The following is a 19,654-nucleotide window of genomic DNA, read 5'->3' on the forward strand; positions in this document are numbered from 1 at the left end:
AATTTACATTTTTTTAAAAAGCAATTCCATAATTAAAAGACTCCACACACCCGCACAAAACCCCCTCTGCGTTTAAAACAGAAGCACTTTTAGAATTCACCCCAGTGAAAACACACATTCAGGCAAAAGAACTGATAGCTCGGTCGCATTGCCCAGGCTTTAGTGATACAGGTGGACTTCAAAACACCTGTACCATGGCTGCTGACCAGGTGATTGTCATAGTGAGCCCGCTCAGTCCAGCGGAGACTCACCGATTAGGGAAAGCGGGGCACTGCCCTGCCGACCACAGTCTGCCCTCAACCAGCCCCCACCATACTTCCACCTCCTTAGTCTTGGGCCACATTCATGCCAGATTTCTAAAGCACTATGATATGACTTTAAGCAGTCAAAGGATTCTGGGAACTGTAGTTTAAATAAGGTGCTGCGAGTTGTTAGGAGACACCCCTGTTCCCCTCCTGAAACCGCTCTGGGAATGGTAGCTCAGTGAAGGGAATAAGGACCTCCAAACAACTTCCAGCATCCTTAACCAACTGCAGCCCCCAGGATTCCTTGGGGCAAAGGTGTCACTGTGCATCCTAGGACCCACATACCTACAGGACCGCCTCTCCTGGTATGCCCCGCAGAGGACCTTAAGGTCCACAAATGACAACACTTTGGAGGTACCAAGGCGCAAGGTGGTTAGATTGGTCTCAACTAGGGCCAGGGCCTTTTCAGTACTGGCCCCGACTTGGTGGAACGCTCTGTCACAAGAGACTAGGGCCCTGCGGGACCTGACATCTTTCCGCAGGGCCTGCAAGGCAGAGCTGTTCCACCTGGCCTTTGGTTTGGATTCAGTCTGACCCTTATGTTTCCCTCCCCTTATGGTTTTGATCTATGGGCTACTATTAAAATTGTATTTTAACCCGTATTTTAAATTTGTCTCCCCCCCCCCCCCATTGGGATGCGGGTGGCGCTGTGGGTTAAACTACAGAGCCTAGGGCTTGCCAGTCGGAAGGTCAGCAGTTCGAATCCCTGCGACGGGGTGAGCTCCCGTTGCTCGGTCCCTGCTCCTGCCAACCTAGCAGTCTGAAAGCACGTCAAAGTGCAAGTAGATAAACAGGTACGGCTCTGGCGGGAAGGTAAACGCCGTTTCCGTGCACTGCTCTGGTTCGCCAGAAGCGGCTTAGTCATGCTGGCCATATGACCCGGAAGCTGTACGCCGGCTCCCTCGGCCAATAAAGCGAGATGAGCGCCGCAACCCCAGAGTCGTCCACGACTGGACCTAATGGTCAGGGGTCCCTTTACTTTAACACCCCCCCCCATTATGTTTTCATTGTAATTATACTGGTGTTAGCCCCCCTGAGTCCAGCTATGGCCGGGAAGGGCGGGGTATAAATAAAAATGTATTATTATTATTATTATTATTATTATTATTATTATTATTATTATTGGCGTACGATGCTGCTTTAAATGTGTGGTGCAGATGGGCAGAAACAGACTGAAAATGACAAAGGAATTTGAAACTGCAGGCAGGGAAATGTACCCAGTACCTCCTGGGCAGAAAACCATTTTGAGAAAAGGAGGTGCTTTGTGGAAGAGCGATTTGAGAAATGAGCTTGGGGCTTTGAGGGTGCCAGACAAAAGCAGTATATCTTCTCCTGAAGCAAGGCAGGGTGTGGATCAGGATCAGGTGGTGTGATGCAACTGATGGGTGGGTCACCTCTGTTCCCAAGGCCTGCCTGTCTGGGCGCAGGAGAGCTTGGCGGCATTGATAGGAGCCGCAGAAGGCAATTCTGGACAGGTTGGGAGACTTGAAGCTCAGCCTTCCTCCTGCACCACAGGAGACTTGAGACTTGGGAGATCTCGGTGGGTATTATGCTGCTACCTGTTTTTGTGTGTGGAGGGGGGACAGTTGCTGGTGCTTTTGTTACATGTTGGTGTCATGTCTTGGTATGTCAAATGTGGCTCAGCCAGAGGGGAGGAGAGACAGTCTCTGGAAGAAGAAGTCGTCAAGGATTCACTCAACAACCCAAAGGTCTATCCACCTCTGATGGCTATGGTCTACCTCCAATGTTGAGGTTCTCTGCTTCTGAACACCAGTGGCTGAAAACCACAGGACCGGAAGAGCTGCTGTTTTGCTCAAGTCCCACTTTGGGGCTTCCCTTTGGGTGGCCACTGTGAGAAAGCCACTTCCGCCTTAAAAGGAGGTGGTGTTGTGGGCTTTTTTCCACTTGGCAAACTGGCACCAGCCACTTGGTTTTCGCCTACCTCATAGCAAATCGTCACAACTTTCTTGGTATTGGCGGTTAGGCATTGGTATTGTTCTATAGATGGAAGAGGGGAGGAAGCGCCATCACTTGCCCTGCATATTGAAGGGTAGTCCAGTAAAGGATTCCGGGGGGCGTGGCCCTGTCCGAAGCCTATGGAAGTGAGGGCCCAAGGCACGCCCCCTATCGGTGATCCCGGGGGAGTTCCTAGTTGATGTGCATCAGCAGGACTCCCCCTACTGGTGGTTAACCCTTCCCGGAATTCAAGCAGACGGGCTGAAGTCGGATATAGTCGGTTAGGACCAATGCCTAAGCCAATACCGCTCATCACCTGTAACCAATCAAGTTGTGGCCATATTTAGCCCATTAACCTTAAATAGCTGTGTCATGTGTCTTTATTTCCACTGGGGGGGGGGCGGGAAGTTGCCACACAACAGGATGCTGGACTAGATGGGGCATTAGTGTGATCCAAGCACCGCTCTCCTTATGTAGCCTGCAAATGGTTGACGTTGCTGTGATGGCCACCAGTCTAGATGACTTTAAAAGAGGATTCAACTAAATGATGGAAGATCAAAGGGCTGTCAGTGGCTACTAACCCTGATGGTCATGTTCTGCTTCCTTTGCTGGAGGCAGTATGCTGGGAATCGCAAGAAGGGAGAATCACATAGATGGTGGACTTCAGGTCTGGGGATGATCACAGTCCTCCAGGCCTCTCCATCTGGTCCTTAGGTTTATTCCCAGGCCATACTTATCTCCTTGCCATGCCCGTTCTGTCTAGGACACACACCTTCCCACCTTCCATCAGTGTTTTCTTTTTTTATATATATAAATATTTTTATTGGTTTTTAACATACAAAATTATAAAACATACCATACAATTTATCACAAATACATTCTTATTGGACTTCCATCAGCACCTCTGAAAATCCTCCGTCTTAATCACTTCTTATGCATTTCCTAACTTAATATTGCCTTTACATCTCTTAACTTATTGTCTCTCCTTCTCCATTTTTACAATATTTCTAATATTATTTCTCACAGAACTTCTTGCAAACCTACAAACGTCATCTGTTCATCACAAATACTTTTCAAATAATCTGTAAATTTACTCCAGTCTTCGGTAAATTTCTGGTCCCACTGGTTTCGGATCCTTCCCGTTAGTTTGTCAAGTTCCGCATAGTCCATTAATTTCATCCTCCTTCAGTGTTTTCAACTGGCTAGAAGGGTGGAGGGGGATGATATGGGTAGGTTGATGCTATTCTGCTCACTTTCGCTTATGGCTCCGCCCACCTCTGGCATGCTAAAGGTTGTCAAAAAGGAAATTTGGTACTTGGACTTGAAAAGTTTCCCCATCCCTGTGGTAGATCCCTAGCAAGGAACCTGTGGCCTTCCAGAAGTTGCTGAACTCCAACTCCCAACATCCCCAGCCCTGTCCTGGACACATGTCCCAACCAATCAGGGACTGCGTATTAAACGCACTACTGACCTACCTTTGTTTACGGTTTTTATTTCTACATGGCTTTGGGAAATGTCGTTTGAGAAGTGATGCAAACGTTTTGTCCTTAATCAATGCATAAAAATGGCAAGCCCCTTCATCCACCCGTCTCCTCGCTTTGCAGGAATCGGCGATGGAGCAGTATCAGACTCTGGAGCAGGCCCTCGGAGGGCTGGTTTGCACCTTCCAGCGCTACTGCCGGAAGGAAGGCGACAGACACACACTCAGCAAAGGGGAACTGAAGGAACTCTTGGAAAACGAGCTTCCCAGCCTGAAAACCGTAAGTCTCCTTCCATCCCCATTCTCGGTCTCCTGAGCATTATGGGTTGCGGATGGAATTTGTTCCGATCCATTCTCCACATTTTTGCAGCAGTATGCGTGTGTGTGAAAATCCTTATGAAAATTCATCAGAAGTCTGCCTGTTTTGGAAGGGAATTCTGAATGCTACCAGTATTTTTTCTGTGAAATGTGTGTTTTGAGGTGCCTGGGACAGTTTCGTGGGGACGCGGGTGGCACTGTGGGTTAAACCACAGAGCCTAGGACTTGCCAATCAGAAGGTCGGCAGTTCAAATCTCTTGATGGGGTGAGCTCCCATTGCTCGGTCCCTGCTCCAGCCAACCTATCAGTTCGAAAGCGCATCAAAGTGCAAGTAGATAAATAGGTACCGCTCCAGCGGGAAGGTAAACGGCATTTCTGTGCGCTGCTCTGGTTCGCCAGAAGCGGCTTAGTCATGCTGACCACATGACCCGGAAGCTGTACGCCGGCTGCCTCGGCCAATAAAGCGAGATGAGCGCCGCAACCCCAGAGTCGGCCACGACTGGACCTAATGGTCAGGGGTTCCTTTACCTTTACCTTTTAGGACAGTTTCATATATTTCCAAAGTAGCCCTCCAAAGGGGACTTAGTTCATAGCTGGTATATAAATAGTTGTTTATTTTTATTATTATTATTATTATTATTATTATTATTATTATTAGCAGCAGCAGCAGCAGCAACAGCATCACAATCCTCACAATCGTCATTACATCATCACACAGGATAGCTCAGTTGGTAGAAGATGTGGTGTGTGATTTTAAGATTCGTTTATTTGGTTTTACAAATCAAAGTTTTACAGTCACATAACGAACACATAGCATAAAAACAAGATTCCAAGGAATCTCTGGGACTTTCCTCCTCCCCTTTGTGGGTCCTATTGTTAATCGTTTCCTCCTTTCTCTTTTATGATAATCCAAATTTTTTACATCTCCAAAATTCACCATTAAACTACAAGTGTTATTCCAGTCCTACTAACATTTTAAACTGTTTACAATGGTTTTTAAGATAAATTATAATTCCCCCCCCCCATGCCTTATTAAAATTCTGGTGTTCCTGATTTCTGATTCTTCTGGTCATTTTTGCCAATTTGGCATAATCCATCAACTTGATCTGCCATACTTCTGTGGTAGAGACTTTATCTTCTTTCCATCTCTGGGCCAAGAACATCCACATAGCTATGGCCACTTACATAAATAGTATTTTCTGTTCCCTTGGGCTTTCAGCACCTAGAATTCCTAAAAGAAAAGCTTCAGGGTTTTGAGAAAAAGTCATTTAAAACTCCCCCCCCCAACTCATTATAAGAACATGAGGTTCTTAATCTCAAGGTCGCGGGTTTGAGCCCTATGTAAGGTTAAGAATAATTATAGAATTATAGAATCATAGAATCATAGAATCACAGAGTTGGAAGAGACCACAAGGGCCATCGAGTCCAACTCCCTGCCAAGCAGGAAACACCATCAGAGCACTCCTGACATATGGTTGTCAAGCCTCTGCTTAAAGACCTCCAAAGAAGGAGACTCCACCACACTCCTTGGCAGCAAATTCCACTGTCGAACAGCTCTTACTGTCAGGAAGTTCTTCCTAATGTTTAGGTGGAATCTTCTTTCTTGTAGTTTGGATCCATTGCTCCGTGTCCGCTTCTCTGGAGCAGCAGAAAACAACCTTTCTCCCTCCTCTATGTGACATCCTTTTATATATTTGAACATGGCTATCATATCACCCCTTAACCTCCTCTTCTCCAGGCTAAACATGCCCAGCTCCCTTAGCCGTTCCTCATAAAGCATCGTTTCCAGGCCTTTGACCATTTTGGTTGCCCTCCTCTGGACACGTTCCAGTTTGTCACTGTCCTTCTTGAACTGTGGTGCCCAGAACTGGACACAGTACTCCAGGTGAGGTCTGACCAGAGCAGAATACAGTGGCACTATTACTTCCCTTGATCTAGATGCTATACTCCTATTGATGCAGCCCAGAATTGCATTGGCTTTTTTAGCTGCCGCGTCACACTGTTGGCTCATGTCAAGTTTGTGGTCAACCAAGACTCCTAGATCCTTTTCACATGTACTGCTCTCAAGCCAGGTGCCACCCATCTTGTATTTGTGCCTCTCTTTTTTTTTTTTGCCCAAGTGCAATACTTTACATTTCTCCCTGTTAAAATTAATCTTGTTTGTTTTGGCCTACTTCTCTAATCTGTCAAGGTCGTTTTGAAGTGTGATCCTGTCCTCTGGGGTGTTAGCCACCCCTCCCAGTTTGGTTTCATCTGCAAATTTGATCAGGATGCCCTTGAGTCCATCATCCAAGACAACATTTGCTCTCCTCCAGTCTGCCGGGACTTCGCCTGTTCTCCAGGAATTCTCAAAGATGACTGCCAGTGGTTCTGAGATCACATCTGCCAGTTCTTTTAATACTCTTGGCCCTGGAGACTTGAATACATCTAAACTAGCCAAGTATTCTTGTATCCTTAGTTATTCTGGGCTGTGTTTCCTCTGCTGAATCATTTGCTCCAAATTCTTCAGGTCGGGCATTGTTTTCTTTATTGGAGAAGACTGAGGCAAAGAAGGCATTGAGGAGTTCAACCCTTTCTGTGTCCCCTGTTTGCATTTCACCATCTTCTCCTCTGAGTGACCCCACTGTTTCTTTGTTCTTCCTTTTGCTACGAACATACCCATAAAAGCCTTTTTTGTTGCTTTTAACCTCTCTAGCAAGCCTGAGTTCATTCTGTGCTTTAGCTTTTCTGACTTTGTGTCTACACGTGCTGGCTATTTGTTTGAATTCCTCTTTGGTGGTTTCCCCCCTTTTCCGTTTTTTGTACACATCCTTTTTTAATCTTAACTCAGTTAAAAGTTCTTTAGATAGCCACCCTGGCTTCTTTAGGCACCTTCCATGTTTCCGTCTCATTGGTATTGCCTGAAGTTGTGCTTTTACTATCTTATAATTATACCCTGACCATTTGGCTGGGTTGCCCCAGTCACTCTGCATTACAGGGCCGTTGGATAGACCTCATGGTTGCTTCCAAGTCTACAATTCTATGATTCTATGATCATCTTGTTGTTGTAAAGGTAAAGGTAAAGGTAAAGGTAAAGGGACCCCTGACCATTAGGTCCAGTTGTGGCCGACTCTGGGGTTGCAGCGCTCATCTCGCTTTATTGGGTTATGACTAAGCTGCTTCTGGCGAACCAGAGCAGCGCACGGAAACACAGTTTACCTTCCCGCTGGAGCGGTACCTATTTATCTACTTGCACTTTGACATGCTTTTGAACTGCTAGGTTGGCAGGAGCAGGGACCGAGCAATGGGAGCTCACCCCGTGGCGGGGATTCGAACCACCAACCTTCTGATTGGCAAACCCTAGGCTCTATGGTTTAATCCACAGCGCCACCAGCGTCTCGTTGTTGTTGTACCATGCTGATAATTCTTAAAGGGCCCATCGGTCAAGACTAACAACAGCAACAACTAGGGCCTGCTCGCCAACCCACCTACCTTTTTGCCAACCGCCATTCCCCCACAGCTGACTAGCCCCCTTTCCTTTACACCTCACCCACCCCTTTGCATATCCTCCCACAGTTCTCCCCGAGCTCCTCCTCCTTTCTAAACCACAAACATCTCATCTGGACTGCATTGCTTCCTCACCCTCCTGCCTGCCTGCCTGCTATGCATCATACTGCAGTTGGCGGCCACCTGAACTGCAACATGACGACAAACTTACATTTCTATGTATATAGGGGGGATATTACAATAATAATAATTCTTTAATGATCCCTCATTCACTGATGGTGATGATTAGGCTGAAAAGGACCCTCAGTCCCCGATCATTTCTCTCCATTCTCAACCATTCCATTTCTTTTCCTTTCTCAGCTTCAAATAAAAGACGGTGCTTTCGAAGAGTTGATGGCATTGCTGGATACAAACAAGGACAACCAAGTGGACTTTGAAGAGTACATCCGCTTCATCGCGGCGGCCTGCACCTTCTTCCACGACTTCTTCCGGGACAGCCCTCCGGTCCAGCCCCGACTGCTATGAAAACCAAGATGGCTCCCCAACTCACCCAGGGTTGCAAAGCAAGTTCCTCACCCCGGTTGGAAAAACTGTGCCAGGAAGTCCCCATGTCTGTCTCTGAAATCTCAAGACAAGTCTTCTTCCTCATCAACTATGTCTTTATTTCATTTTGTTACTTAAGTCGAGAAAGCAGTTTTGAGCCTCAAAAAAATGGGAAAATAGAACAAGAAAAAATGGCTTCTGAAAGGATGAAATGAAAAGTAACAGCAACACAGTGGAGCTACAGATCCTTAGCATCTCATACCTATGAGGGAAAGAGCCTCAAAGTAAAATGTCAAAAAATGTTATACAGTGGTACCTCGGTTTACAAACTTAATCCATTCCAGAAGTCGGTTCTTAAACTGAAACCGTTCTTAAACTGAGGCACGCTTTCCCTAATGAGGCCTCCCGCCGCCGGTGCCCTTCCACTGTTCGGCTTCCATTCTTAGACTGAGGTAAGGTTCGCAAACCAGAAAACTACTTCCGGTTTTGCGGAGTTCGTAAACTGAATAGTTCGTTAACAGGGCTGTTCATAAACCAAGTTACCACTGTATATTCAAAGGATCATGGGTAATTGCTGTCTTGAACTGTCTCTGAAAACTGTGCTGTGAGAGTGGAAGTTGAATGTGTCAGGAGAAGCTACTAGATACTTTCAGACTTATCAGTCTTAGACATTTATATAATAACAATAACAACAATAAGTTTTGTTTTATTTTATTATTTCTATAGCAGACTAGTTGCCCCATTCACTCTGGGCAGCTTCCAGCAAAATACTGTGGTACCTCAGGTTAAGTACTTCATTCGTTCCTTAGGTCCATACTTAACCTGAAATTGTTCTTAACCTGAAGCACCACTTTAGCTAATGGGGCCTGCTGCTGCCGCTGTGCCGCCACTGCACGATTTCTGTTCTCACCCTGAAGCAAAGTTCTTAACCTGAAGCACTATTTCTGGGTTAGCGGAGTCTGTAACCTGAAGCGTATGTAACCTGAACCGTATGTAACCCGAGGTACCACTGTATTAAAAAGCTTAACCTCAAACATTAAAACAAAACCCTCTCTGCCTTCAGAGGTCTTCTAAAAGTCAGATAGATGTTTATTTCCTTGACATCTGATGGGAGGGCGTTCCACAGGGCAGGTGTGACTACCAAGAATAAAAATAATTTTACCAGCGGACCTGGTGCATTAAAGACGCATTTGTCATCATTTCCCATTGCTTATTCTTTTCCCTTCTTCTGACTTGCCAGCCTTGCTTTCCCTCCCGCTCCTGTTTTCTGGAACTTCTACGCCGGCCTTTCCAAAGCTGGCATTTCAAGGCCGTTCTTTGCCAGACAGATGGAAAGAATCGGTCTGGGAATTTGGAGAGAGGGCTGTGGGGATGAGTGCAAAAGAGAGGGGCGAGGCAGCATTCACAAAGGCCTTCGCATCCTCACCAGCCTCCCCCCCAAAAAACACACCCTGGGGAGATCCTTATTGGTCTCTTTCTGAACCCGGTGGGTGTACACTTTTCGCAACCGAAATAAAAGGCCGGATTTGCCGAGGCTTTAAATATGGCTCGAGTTGTCACAAGCCCTCATATCCTGCCCTGTAGCTCCTCGATCGCTTCGGTGTTTGGTTGCTGTGGTAAGTCTTGTTTGTTATTTTTACATGCCTAGTCTGTTTTTCAAAAAAAAAAAAATTTAATTAAATAGAACAAGGATGATGCTGTCTTCCTGAGGCCATCAGTTTCAGCCTGATGTTGTGCAGAGGCTGCCATGACTGACCAGAGTCCAGAGGCAGTTTCAGAAGTGCAGAACTTCCTTGTGGCTTGCGAGTAGTAGCCAAATATGCCCTACTTAGAGTAGACCCACAAGAATCAGTGGTTTTTTTTAGGGTGGTTACCCAACTAAGTTCTACTTAGAGCAGACGCGGTGAAGTTAAGGGACCAAAATTCGCCGTTGAGCTGTAGTCAGTGGTAGCCCTACTCAGAGTAGACCCACTAAAGTTAATCTACACGAAGTTAGGTTTGTTAATTGCAATGGCCCTGAGCAGAATGTGGTTGGATACAACTCCATGCTGATTAATTTCTGTGGGTCTGCTGTGAGGAGGAGTGACACCGGCTGCAACTCAACGTTACGTAAGTCCATTGATTTCAATATGTCCATTTCGGAGCATGAGTCTTGATGTGGGATCTCGCCCACACACAAGAAATCTTGCCCAGATCTTAAAGCTACCAGCCCTGGAAAGGAACTTCAAGTCCCCAGATGTTCTTCAGTGTTACACTGGTATTCGATAGATGTAAGAACAACTGTTTTCATCCAAAGCAGACCTATTTTGCAGAGGTGCAACTTGTTTCTCCAGTGTGTGACATGCACAGCAATCTGCTAGCAGTCGCTGAGGAAATGGGCGTCGTGTCTCTCCACTCCCTTCAGCCAGTCTTACCTCAGGTAGCAACAGAGCAGAACAGCGACTCTACAAGACGCCTCTGATTCCTATGCAATCCAATATGCTTGCAAAGGGCTGTTATTCAGCAAACAGAAAGGGCCAAACTCTGCATGCACTCAGGTTCCCAGCAGCTAATGGTTGTGGGTTTGTTTTTATAGCAGGCAGGGCTTTCTCTCCCCATCCCCAAACAGCACTCTGCACATGCTCAGTGAATAAAGGGTGTGGCTGCCTAGGTCTGTCTATCTATCTATCTATCTATCTATCTATCTATCTAGGTCTATCTATCTGTCTGTCTGTCTATTCATCTATCTATAAAGTAGTATGTCGGAAGTGGAACAGAATCTGTTCTGGAAGTCCGTTCGACTTCCAAAACATTCGTAAACTAAAGCCCGGCTTCTGGTTGGCTGCAGGAAACTCCTGCAGCCAATCGGAAGCCGCAGAAGCCCAGTTGGACGTTCGGCTTCCAAAAGAACGTTCCAAAACTGGAACACTCACTTCCAGTTTTTTATCGTTTGGGAGCCAGAACTTTCGACTCCCAAGACGTTTGGGAGTCAAATTACAACTGTATAACAGGACTTTCCTACCAAGAATAGCACTCTGTGCATGCTCAGTTTCCCAGTGGCTAAAGGGTGTGGCACTGATTCTTTCAGAACCTGATAGTTGGTCCTAGCCTTTCATTTCAAATGAGGAGTGTGTCTCTCTCTGGGTGTGACAGCAAATATTCCCCTCACAGAGCTGCAATTGCCAGTTTCACAGGAAGAGAGGTGAATTGACTCTGGAAATTGGGGCTCTGTGTGGAGAATTGGGGTGGGGTTGTCACCTAACTACTTTCAGCACCCCAACAAACGACGTTTCCCAAGATTTTTGTGGTGGGGGGACTACTTAAATAAAGAAGGATGCTTCAAATGCTCAGTACAGATGGGACCTCAGGGGTTTGTGTGTGCAATTCTCAGTGCAATCCTATGTGTGTCTATCCTGCCCTATCTCAGACTACGCATTCAGCTGATCACAAAGAGACTTTTCTCCTTGTGGATCACTATCAGCTAGGTAGCGAGGGGGGGGCAGATTCAGCTCAGTTTGTATTTAAAGGCAAAGAACCTATATGACCCACTCTCTTCAAAATAGCACAAAAACAGCCAACCTTTGGAAATTCGCATTTCTTTGAATTTTGCTAGGCGGTTCTCCAGCCAAGTAATGTGTACACCCCCCCCCAAAAAAAAGGCATAGATTAGGGGAATGTGTGCCTTAAAATGTGTTAATCCGTGAAAATAGAATGCATTATATTAGGCAAAACGGCCTCCAAGGATGTGTTTGTTGGGGGAAATTTCACACTAAGTTGCTGAGGAATTTTCATGAGGGGGAGGAGTGGGGGAAACAAGCTCTGGCATCAATTCTTAAAGTTTTTTTAAATGGTTTTTAACTGGGGATCAAGGCAGAAAGCTGATGTTGAAATGTGGAGTGCTGAACTTAAAGTTGAAAAAATAAGGAACTGAGGGAAACTGAAATGGACTGATTTTCTCATCCCTCAAACGGCCCCTCCCTCCAGGTAGAACCCCCTAGTCATGAGGACTGGCTTCTTGACACTTAACTCTAAAAGGTGTGCCAGAACATGCACACGATGTGCCTTCCTCAACTCCTGCCCTCCAGAACCAGTGACTGACTGGGATCAAGAGGAAGAACAATCAGTTTAGGGGACAGGCGTATCACCTCCACCCGAATAAGCCCAGATCCCTTTGTGGAGTTCCCCCCTCCCATCTGTTTTACTCAAGCCTCCTCTAACTTTGCCACCAAATTCTACTACCGATTCTTATATCATGACTCAGAGTTTCCTCTTTCCTTTTTCTGCCATCTCCAGATTCTGTGGTTGACTAAAGCCGGGTGTGGTCTTCCTCCGGCAAACCTCAGTCTGGAGGCGATGAAAAATAAAAATAAAGCCTCTGATGCCATCCACCTCATAAGTTTATTGTTCTAGACAAAGGCTTGCATTAAGCAATAGCGTTAATAAAATAATACAGAACGTACACCCATTGCATTAAAATCCATAATATAAAAAAGACTTTCCTCAGCGTTAAAACAGTTTCCCTTCTGCATCTCTGATAGCTGCTGTTCTAATATTACCTTGCCTTTTTAAAATCCAATTTGCCAACCTCCATGATGTAAGAGAGAAAGGTTACCAGAGACACCAACAGACTGAAATCCAGCTTGACTCCAGATTAAACCTCCAAACCACCACAACAATTTATAGTGATTTTCTTTGACTCCTTTTTCCTGATTTTTTCCCCCAGCCAGTGCATAAAGGGCCACTCTGTATGTTACAAAGGTCTTATTGTCACTCAAAAGAAACCAAACCATTTCTGCCAGGTAGGACTGCTTGCTTGTATGTGCAAAGATTTCAGAAAACGATCTCTTGGGTCTCTCTATACAAGGGACAGGCTAACAGATAATGAGTGATGTCATCCACCTGAGGCGAACCAAAAAGACAAAGTCTGTTTGATTGATGGATCTTGTTGAAGAAGAGTTTGGATTTGATATCCCGCTTTATCACTACCCGAAGGAGTCTCAAAGCCGCCAACATTCTCCTTTCCCTTCCTCCCCCACAACAAACACTCTGTGAGGTGAGTGAGGCTGAGAGACTTCAGAGAAGTGTGACTGGCCCAAGGTCACCCAGCAGCTGCATGTGGAAGAGCGGAGACGCGAACCCGGTTCCCCAGATTACGAGGCTACCACTCTTAACCACTACACCACACTATAGCTTGCAAAAATATGCACCATTTACAAAATTTTAATAAGCGTTCAAATCAGAGCCCCAGATTTCAACAACATAGCACTTTGCTACCAAATATGTTTAGGGCAGGTTCAATCACCTGCCCTCCACTGTTGCAACAGAACTTCATCAATGCCCCTATGGTTTTCTGTGCTTTGATTTTCACTGTCTCCATATGACACTTCCAAGAGAGGGTTTCGCTAAAGAGTACACCCAGGTTTCTAAATGAGCGCATTTGTCCTCTAGCTTGCTGATCTAAGCAGCAAAGGTAAAAAAGGAAAAGGTCAAGGACCCCTGGACGGTTAAGTCCAGTCAAAGACGACTGTGGGGTTGCGGCGATCATCTCACTTTCAGGCCGAGGGAGCCGGCATTTGTCCACAGACAGCTTTCCAGGTCATGTGGCCAGCATGACTAAATCACTTCTGGCACAATGGGACACCATGACAGAAACTAGAGCGCATGGAAATGCTGTTTACCTTCCCGCCACAGCAGTACCTATTTATCTACTTGAACTGGTATGCTTTCAAACTGCTAAGTTGGCAGGAGCTGGGGCAGTACAACAGGAGCTCACTCCATCGCGGGGATTCGAACCGCTGACCTTCTGATCGGCAAGCCCAAGAGGCTCAGTGGTTTAGACCACAGTGCTACCTGTGTCCCTTTCTAGGCAGCATTTATACCTAGGACTATGTTTGCCAAAAATCATACTGTTGATCTTAATTTATGGATAGGCTTTCCTGCTTACAGTATGTGCTGAACACCTCCAAGAGATTTTTTGACGCCCAATCGGTAAAGAGAGAGGAGCACTAAATCATCTGCGTACATCACTATTGAGATCTTTCTGTCCCTAATTACTGCAGCGGGGAAGTTTGCGTTGGCTAAATATGGCACCAAATCGTTAATATAGATGTTAAAAGAGCGGGAGCCAGAATGCAGCCTTGATTCATTCCTCGTGATGCTTTAAAGGCATCAATCGTACCACCATTTAAACATACTCTGACTCTCATTGCTGTATTGCTTCATAGCTCTTGAATCTATAGCAGACATCTGCAGTCGATGTTGGCAATTTGAAATTTCTCCCACTGCCTGATCTCACTTAATTTGAACCCTAGGCCACAGTTCCCAGAATTTGTCTCTATCCTCTCTTTTCCATTAGAAGAAGTCCCAGTTCCTGCCACTGGGCTTTTGTATGTTCAGTTTCTTGTTGAGCAGACTCTTGTATCCCAAACTACTGTATGCTTGATCAAAATCTGCATGGATTCCTCTGATGGATTCTTACGAGAATCCCCAATTGTCTTAGCCCAAACTTTCTTAGCTGCTTTGCATTGACTTGTCAACGAAGGATAGACTATAATGCGACTGACAGCACTTGCACCATGCTTCAAATGAGTATATTGACCCTTAGATATGTCTACATGACTTCCATGTTGTTGATGTTGTTTAGTCATTTAGTCGTGTCCGACTCTTTGTGACGCCCTGGACCAGAGCACGCCAGGCACTCCTGTCTTCCACTGCCTCCTGCAGTTTGGTCAAACTCATGCTGGTAGCTTCGAGAACACTGTCCAACCATCTCGTCCTCTGTCGTCCCCTTCTCCTTGTGCCCTCCATCTTTCCCAGCATCAGGGTCTTTTCCAGGGAGTCTTCTCTTCTCATGAGGTGGCCAAAGTATTGGAGCCTCAGCTTCAGGATCTGTCCTTCCAGTGAGCACTCAGGGCTGATTTCCGTCAGAATGGATAGGTTTGATCTTCTTGCAGTCCATGGGACTCTCAAGAATCTCCTCCAATATATAAATTATGTTGCAATACAAATTCCAACCATTTGGGGCTCAGAACTACAATTCCCAGAGTTCCCTGGGAAGAAAAGGGATTGCTTGTCAAACCACTCTGGGAATTGAAGTTCTGGGAGGGAGGCGGGGTGGGTCTCCTAACAGTGCTCAGCACCCATAACAATCTGCAGCTCCCAGAATTCCTTGGGGCAAGCCATGAGTGTTTAAAGTGGTATCGTAGTGATTTATATTTATATCTGGTGCAAACGTAGCCTTAGTGTTGCCTTTTCAGAAGGGAGGAGGAGGAGGAGGATGGGGACAAAGGCGGAATTAGTTGGCTCCGCCTCTCCTTGGCCCTGGTTCCGCCTCCCATTGGCTTCCCTGTTTTCTGCCCAGCCAGTCTCAATGGGCAAGTGCCACCGCTGTCCACCACCTGGCAGGCTTTCTCATTCCCAACCCGCTCTTCTGCCACTGCCAGGTTCCGAGAGCATCCGAAAATGGCGAGTCCCCTGGAGAAGGCCCTGGAGGTGATGGTCACAACTTTCCACAACTACTCCGGCAAGGAAGGAGACAAGTTCAAGCTGAACAAAGCAGAGCTGAAGGAGCTGCTCTTGAAGGAGCTGCCTGGGTTCCTCGGGGTAAGTCAAAGGAGGGGACCTCGATGGAGGAGAACATCACCTTCTCAAGAAGGTCCCCTACATTTCCAGGGGAGGCTGCAGTAGAATCCCTTCCTGGTATCCTGGAGAGCTACTGGACCATGAGAACTAGAAACTTACATTATTTTTCAGGGAAGGGTGGCAGCTCAGTGGTAGAACATCTGCTTTGTGTGCAGAAAGTTTGATCCCTGCCATCTTCAGGTAGGGCTGCAACAGAATCCTTTCCTGAAATTCTGGAGACACACTGCCCTTTATTCTGAACCATGAGGACTCGAATCTCTGGGTGATCCCTGATTGGTTGGGACGTGTGCCCAGGACAAGGGTGGGGAACTTGTGGCCCTCCAGATGGACTACAACTCTCATCATTTCTGACTGATGGGTGATGGGGCTGATGGGAGCTGGAAAAATTATTATTATTATTATTATTATTATTATTATTATTATTATTATATTTTTATTTATACCCCACCATCCCCAGCCAAGGCCAGGCTCAGGGCGGCTAACAAGCAATAATAAAAACAAGTTGAATGAATACAACTTAAAAACAAAATTAAAATACAACAATTAAAATATTGAAACGTTTAAATATTAAAATGCAGCCTCATCACAGGAGAAAGGAAAAAGAAAAAAGAAAGAGGGGGAGGGAATCAAATTGGCTCCAAGCCAAAGGCCAGGTGGAACAACTCTGTCTTACAGGCCCTGCGGGAAGAAATCAGATCCTGCAGGGCCCTGGTCTCATGAGGCAGAGCGTTCCGCCAGGCCGGAGCCAGAGTTGAAAAGGCCCTGGCTCTGGTTGAAGCTAATCTAACTTCCTTAGGGCTCGGGACCTCTAGGGTGTTGCTATTTATGGACCTTAAGGTCCTCCGTGGGGCATACCGGGAGAGGTGGTAACGTAGGTAAGAGGGTCATAGGCCGTGAAGGGCTTTAAAGGTCAAAACCAGCACCTTAAATCTGACCCTGTACTCCACCGGGAGCCAGTGCAGCTGGAAAGGAACTGGGTGAATATGCTCCCATGGCAGAGACCCCGTGAGGAGCCTCGCTGCAGCATTCTGCACCCGCTGGAGTTTCTGGGACAGTTTCAAGGGCAGCCCCGCGTAGAGCGAATTACAGTAGTCAAGCCTGGAGGTGACCGTCACATGGATCATGAATACAGCAACATCTAGTAGGCCCACAGACTCCCTATCCCTGAACTAGACTGGCAATTGCCTTTCCGACATCTATCCCAATTGCATCTTCTAATGCAGAGCTATGGGCTCTCCAGTTGCTGTTGGACCACAACTCCCAGCATCCCTGACCATCAGCCAGTGCCTGCTGAGGCTGATTGGAGCTGAAGTCCAACCACATCTGGAGGGCCACAGGCTCCCCATTCCTGCTTCACACCTCTGTGTGTGCCTTTAATGGGTGATCCCTGATTGGTTGGGACATGTGTCCGGGACTGGGGTGTGGGACCCTATGGCCCTCCAGATATGGCCAGGGATCCAGCTCCCTTCATCCCTGACCATTCTGGCTGGGTCTGACGTGAGCTGGAGTCTGGAAAGCCACAGGCTCCCCGTCCCTGGGCAAGACCAAACTGGCAGATGGGAGTGCCTTGCGCTCCAGGCCATTGGAGCAGTCTGGTGGCTATGAGTGTCCATCGTCCTCCATCCATGTGCAGGCTATACAAAAGCCCAATGGGGAAGCAGGGAGCATAAGCAAGGCAGAGAGACAGACGTAATTGAAAGGTGTGCCTTTCAGCAACCCTTTACCAAGGCAGCAGATGGCACTACTTACCGTATTTTTCATTCTATAAGACGCACCAGACCATAAGACGCACCTAGTTTTTGGAGGAGGAAAACAAGAAAAAAAATATTCTGAATCCCATAAACCAGAGCAGCAAGAGGGATCTGGTTCTGGGATAGCCTCTTGCTGTCCTGGCTTATGGGATAGCCGTGCGAAGCCTCTTCCGGGCAGCGGGAGGAAGGCTCCCCCAAGAGCTGCCGTTTTCCCTCCTCGGGGAAAAGCCCCCAAGAGCTGCACACATGCTCCACGGGGCTCTTTAAAGGGAGCGCTGAGCAGAGCCTCCCACCTGCATTCGCTCCATAAGACGGACACACATTTCCCCTTACTTTTTAGGAGGGGAAAATGCATCTTATAGAGAGAAAAATACGGTACCTCAATAATTAAAAACATGTACATGCAAAAAGGTTAGACCTTCTCTGGATCCTAGCCTCTGGGGCTAGAAGAAGCCCAGAGTGGCTGGGGCAACAGGGATCTACCCCCCAATGCTTACTGCTGAATCGGAATGAATGTCAATTAGGTTTTCTGCAAATCGGCATTCGTTCCGATTCAGCAACGGCCGGTTTCCCCTGCGAAGCTGGTGAGGCAAAAGCTCTCGCCCAACGCACCAGGGGTCAGACAGCCCCCGTTCCTTCCCAGCCGCGTCGTGGCAACCCCAGATCTCTTTTTAAACCTCCCCCACCAATGAAATCCAACCTCCCTCCCACAGAAAAAGAAGGACGAGACGAATTTCCAGAGGATCATGAGCAACTTAGACAACAACAAGGACAACGAGGTGGACTTCCAAGAGTACGCCGTCTTCCTGGCCTGCGTGGCCATGATGTGCAACGATTTCTTCCAGGGCTATCCCGACAAGATGCCCAGGGGCAAGTGATCTGGGGGGGGGGCAGAATCAAGGGCAATTGTGGTGTCTGTGCAGGCCGGAGACCTGAGAGCTCAGCCTCGCGCCTGTTCTCTCCTTCTCCCTCACAAAGGCCCCATCGACGACGCCTCTCTGATCTGGAGGCTCCGCCGTGATGGAGATTATTCCACGCCTCTTTCTCTTTCCACAATAAAGTTTGCTTTAAAACTTCATTGGGTTTGTTTCATTGCTGCCGCCTTCTTTTTTCGGAGGGGGGAGAGGGAGGCAAGATTAGAAGCACAGACTCATACAAGGACATAGTTGAGAAAGACCCTGAGGGTTTTCTTGTTGGTTATTTGCAGATTAGTTGCACTGCAGAAGGCGTGCTGGGGAGACCACACATTCCAGAAACGCAAAATAACTTTTGCTAGGTTTTAATCACAAAAACAAAAACTCCTTTTACACTAAATTACAATATATCTGGGACGCGGGTGGCGCTGTGGGTTAAACCACAGAGCCTAGGGCTTGCCAATCAGAAGGTCGGCAGTTCGAATCCCCGCAACGGGGTGAGCTCCCGTTGCTCGGTCCCTGCTCCTGCCAACCCAGCAGTTCAAAAGGACATCAAGTGCAAGGAGATAAATAGGTACTGCTCCATCGGGAAGGTAAACGGCGTTTCCGTGTGCTGATCTGGTTTGCCAGAAGCGGCTTAGTCATGCTGGCCACATGACCTGGAAGCTGTACGCCGGCTCCCTCGGCCAATAAAGCAAGATGAGCGCCACAACTCCAGAGTCGGCCACAACTGGACCTAATGGTCAGGGGTCCTTTTACCTTTTTACAATATATCAGTAAGCATGACCCATCCACCAGGGCACTGAGAGAGCTACTTGCTGCTCTTTATATACTATACCCAACAGCTTAATCAACATAAGTTAACAGCACCTGCTATACTGCTTCACAGCTATAAAACTAGGTCACGTTATTTGCTCTGGCCTTTAAAGAAATATACATCTTGTGGAACAATAATGAACCTTCAGATTTAAAGAGACCATTCAACACTTCTAGTTGAATCACCTTGCAATGCAGGAATAGACAGCTGTCCCTTACGGGGATCGAATCTACAGCTGTGGCATTATCAACACCATGCTCTAGCCAACTACAGTGGTGCCTCGCAAGACGAAATTAATCCGTTCCGCGAGTCTCTTCGTCTTGCGGTTTTTTCGTCTTGCGAAGCACGGCTATTAGCGGCTTAGCGGATTAGTGCTATTAGCGGTTTAGCGGCTTAGCGGCTATTAGCGGCTTAGCGGCTTAGAAAAAGGGGGGGAAGGAAAAAAACTCGCAAGAAATCGCAAG

General features: G+C 47.0%; 2 protein-coding genes across 2 annotated transcripts; both read left to right on the top strand.

The window, feature by feature from the left end:
• Positions 1–3,874: 3,874 nt before the first annotated feature.
• LOC307205775 (protein S100-A3-like) lies at positions 3,875–9,271 on the top strand (the record flags this gene model as incomplete). Its single annotated transcript, XM_079958561.1, has 2 exons — positions 3,875–4,021; positions 7,906–9,271. 2 exons carry the CDS (start codon positions 3,875–3,877, stop codon positions 8,068–8,070), a joined length of 312 nt encoding a protein of 103 aa, XP_079814687.1. The 3' UTR covers positions 8,071–9,271.
• Positions 9,272–9,616: 345 nt separating this feature from the next.
• Positions 9,617–18,537, top strand: LOC307205758 (protein S100-A4-like). Its single transcript, XM_079958537.1, is given in 4 exon segments — positions 9,617–9,667; positions 9,673–9,704; positions 15,510–15,669; positions 18,173–18,537. Coding segments are annotated over 4 exon segments (393 nt in total). The 5' UTR covers positions 9,617–9,631; the 3' UTR covers positions 18,338–18,537.
• The last annotated feature ends 1,117 nt before the right edge of the window (positions 18,538–19,654 follow it).

This window comes from Podarcis cretensis (assembly GCF_951804945.1).
Source record: "Podarcis cretensis genome assembly, chromosome: 16".
Taxonomy (NCBI): domain Eukaryota; kingdom Metazoa; phylum Chordata; class Lepidosauria; order Squamata; family Lacertidae; genus Podarcis; species Podarcis cretensis.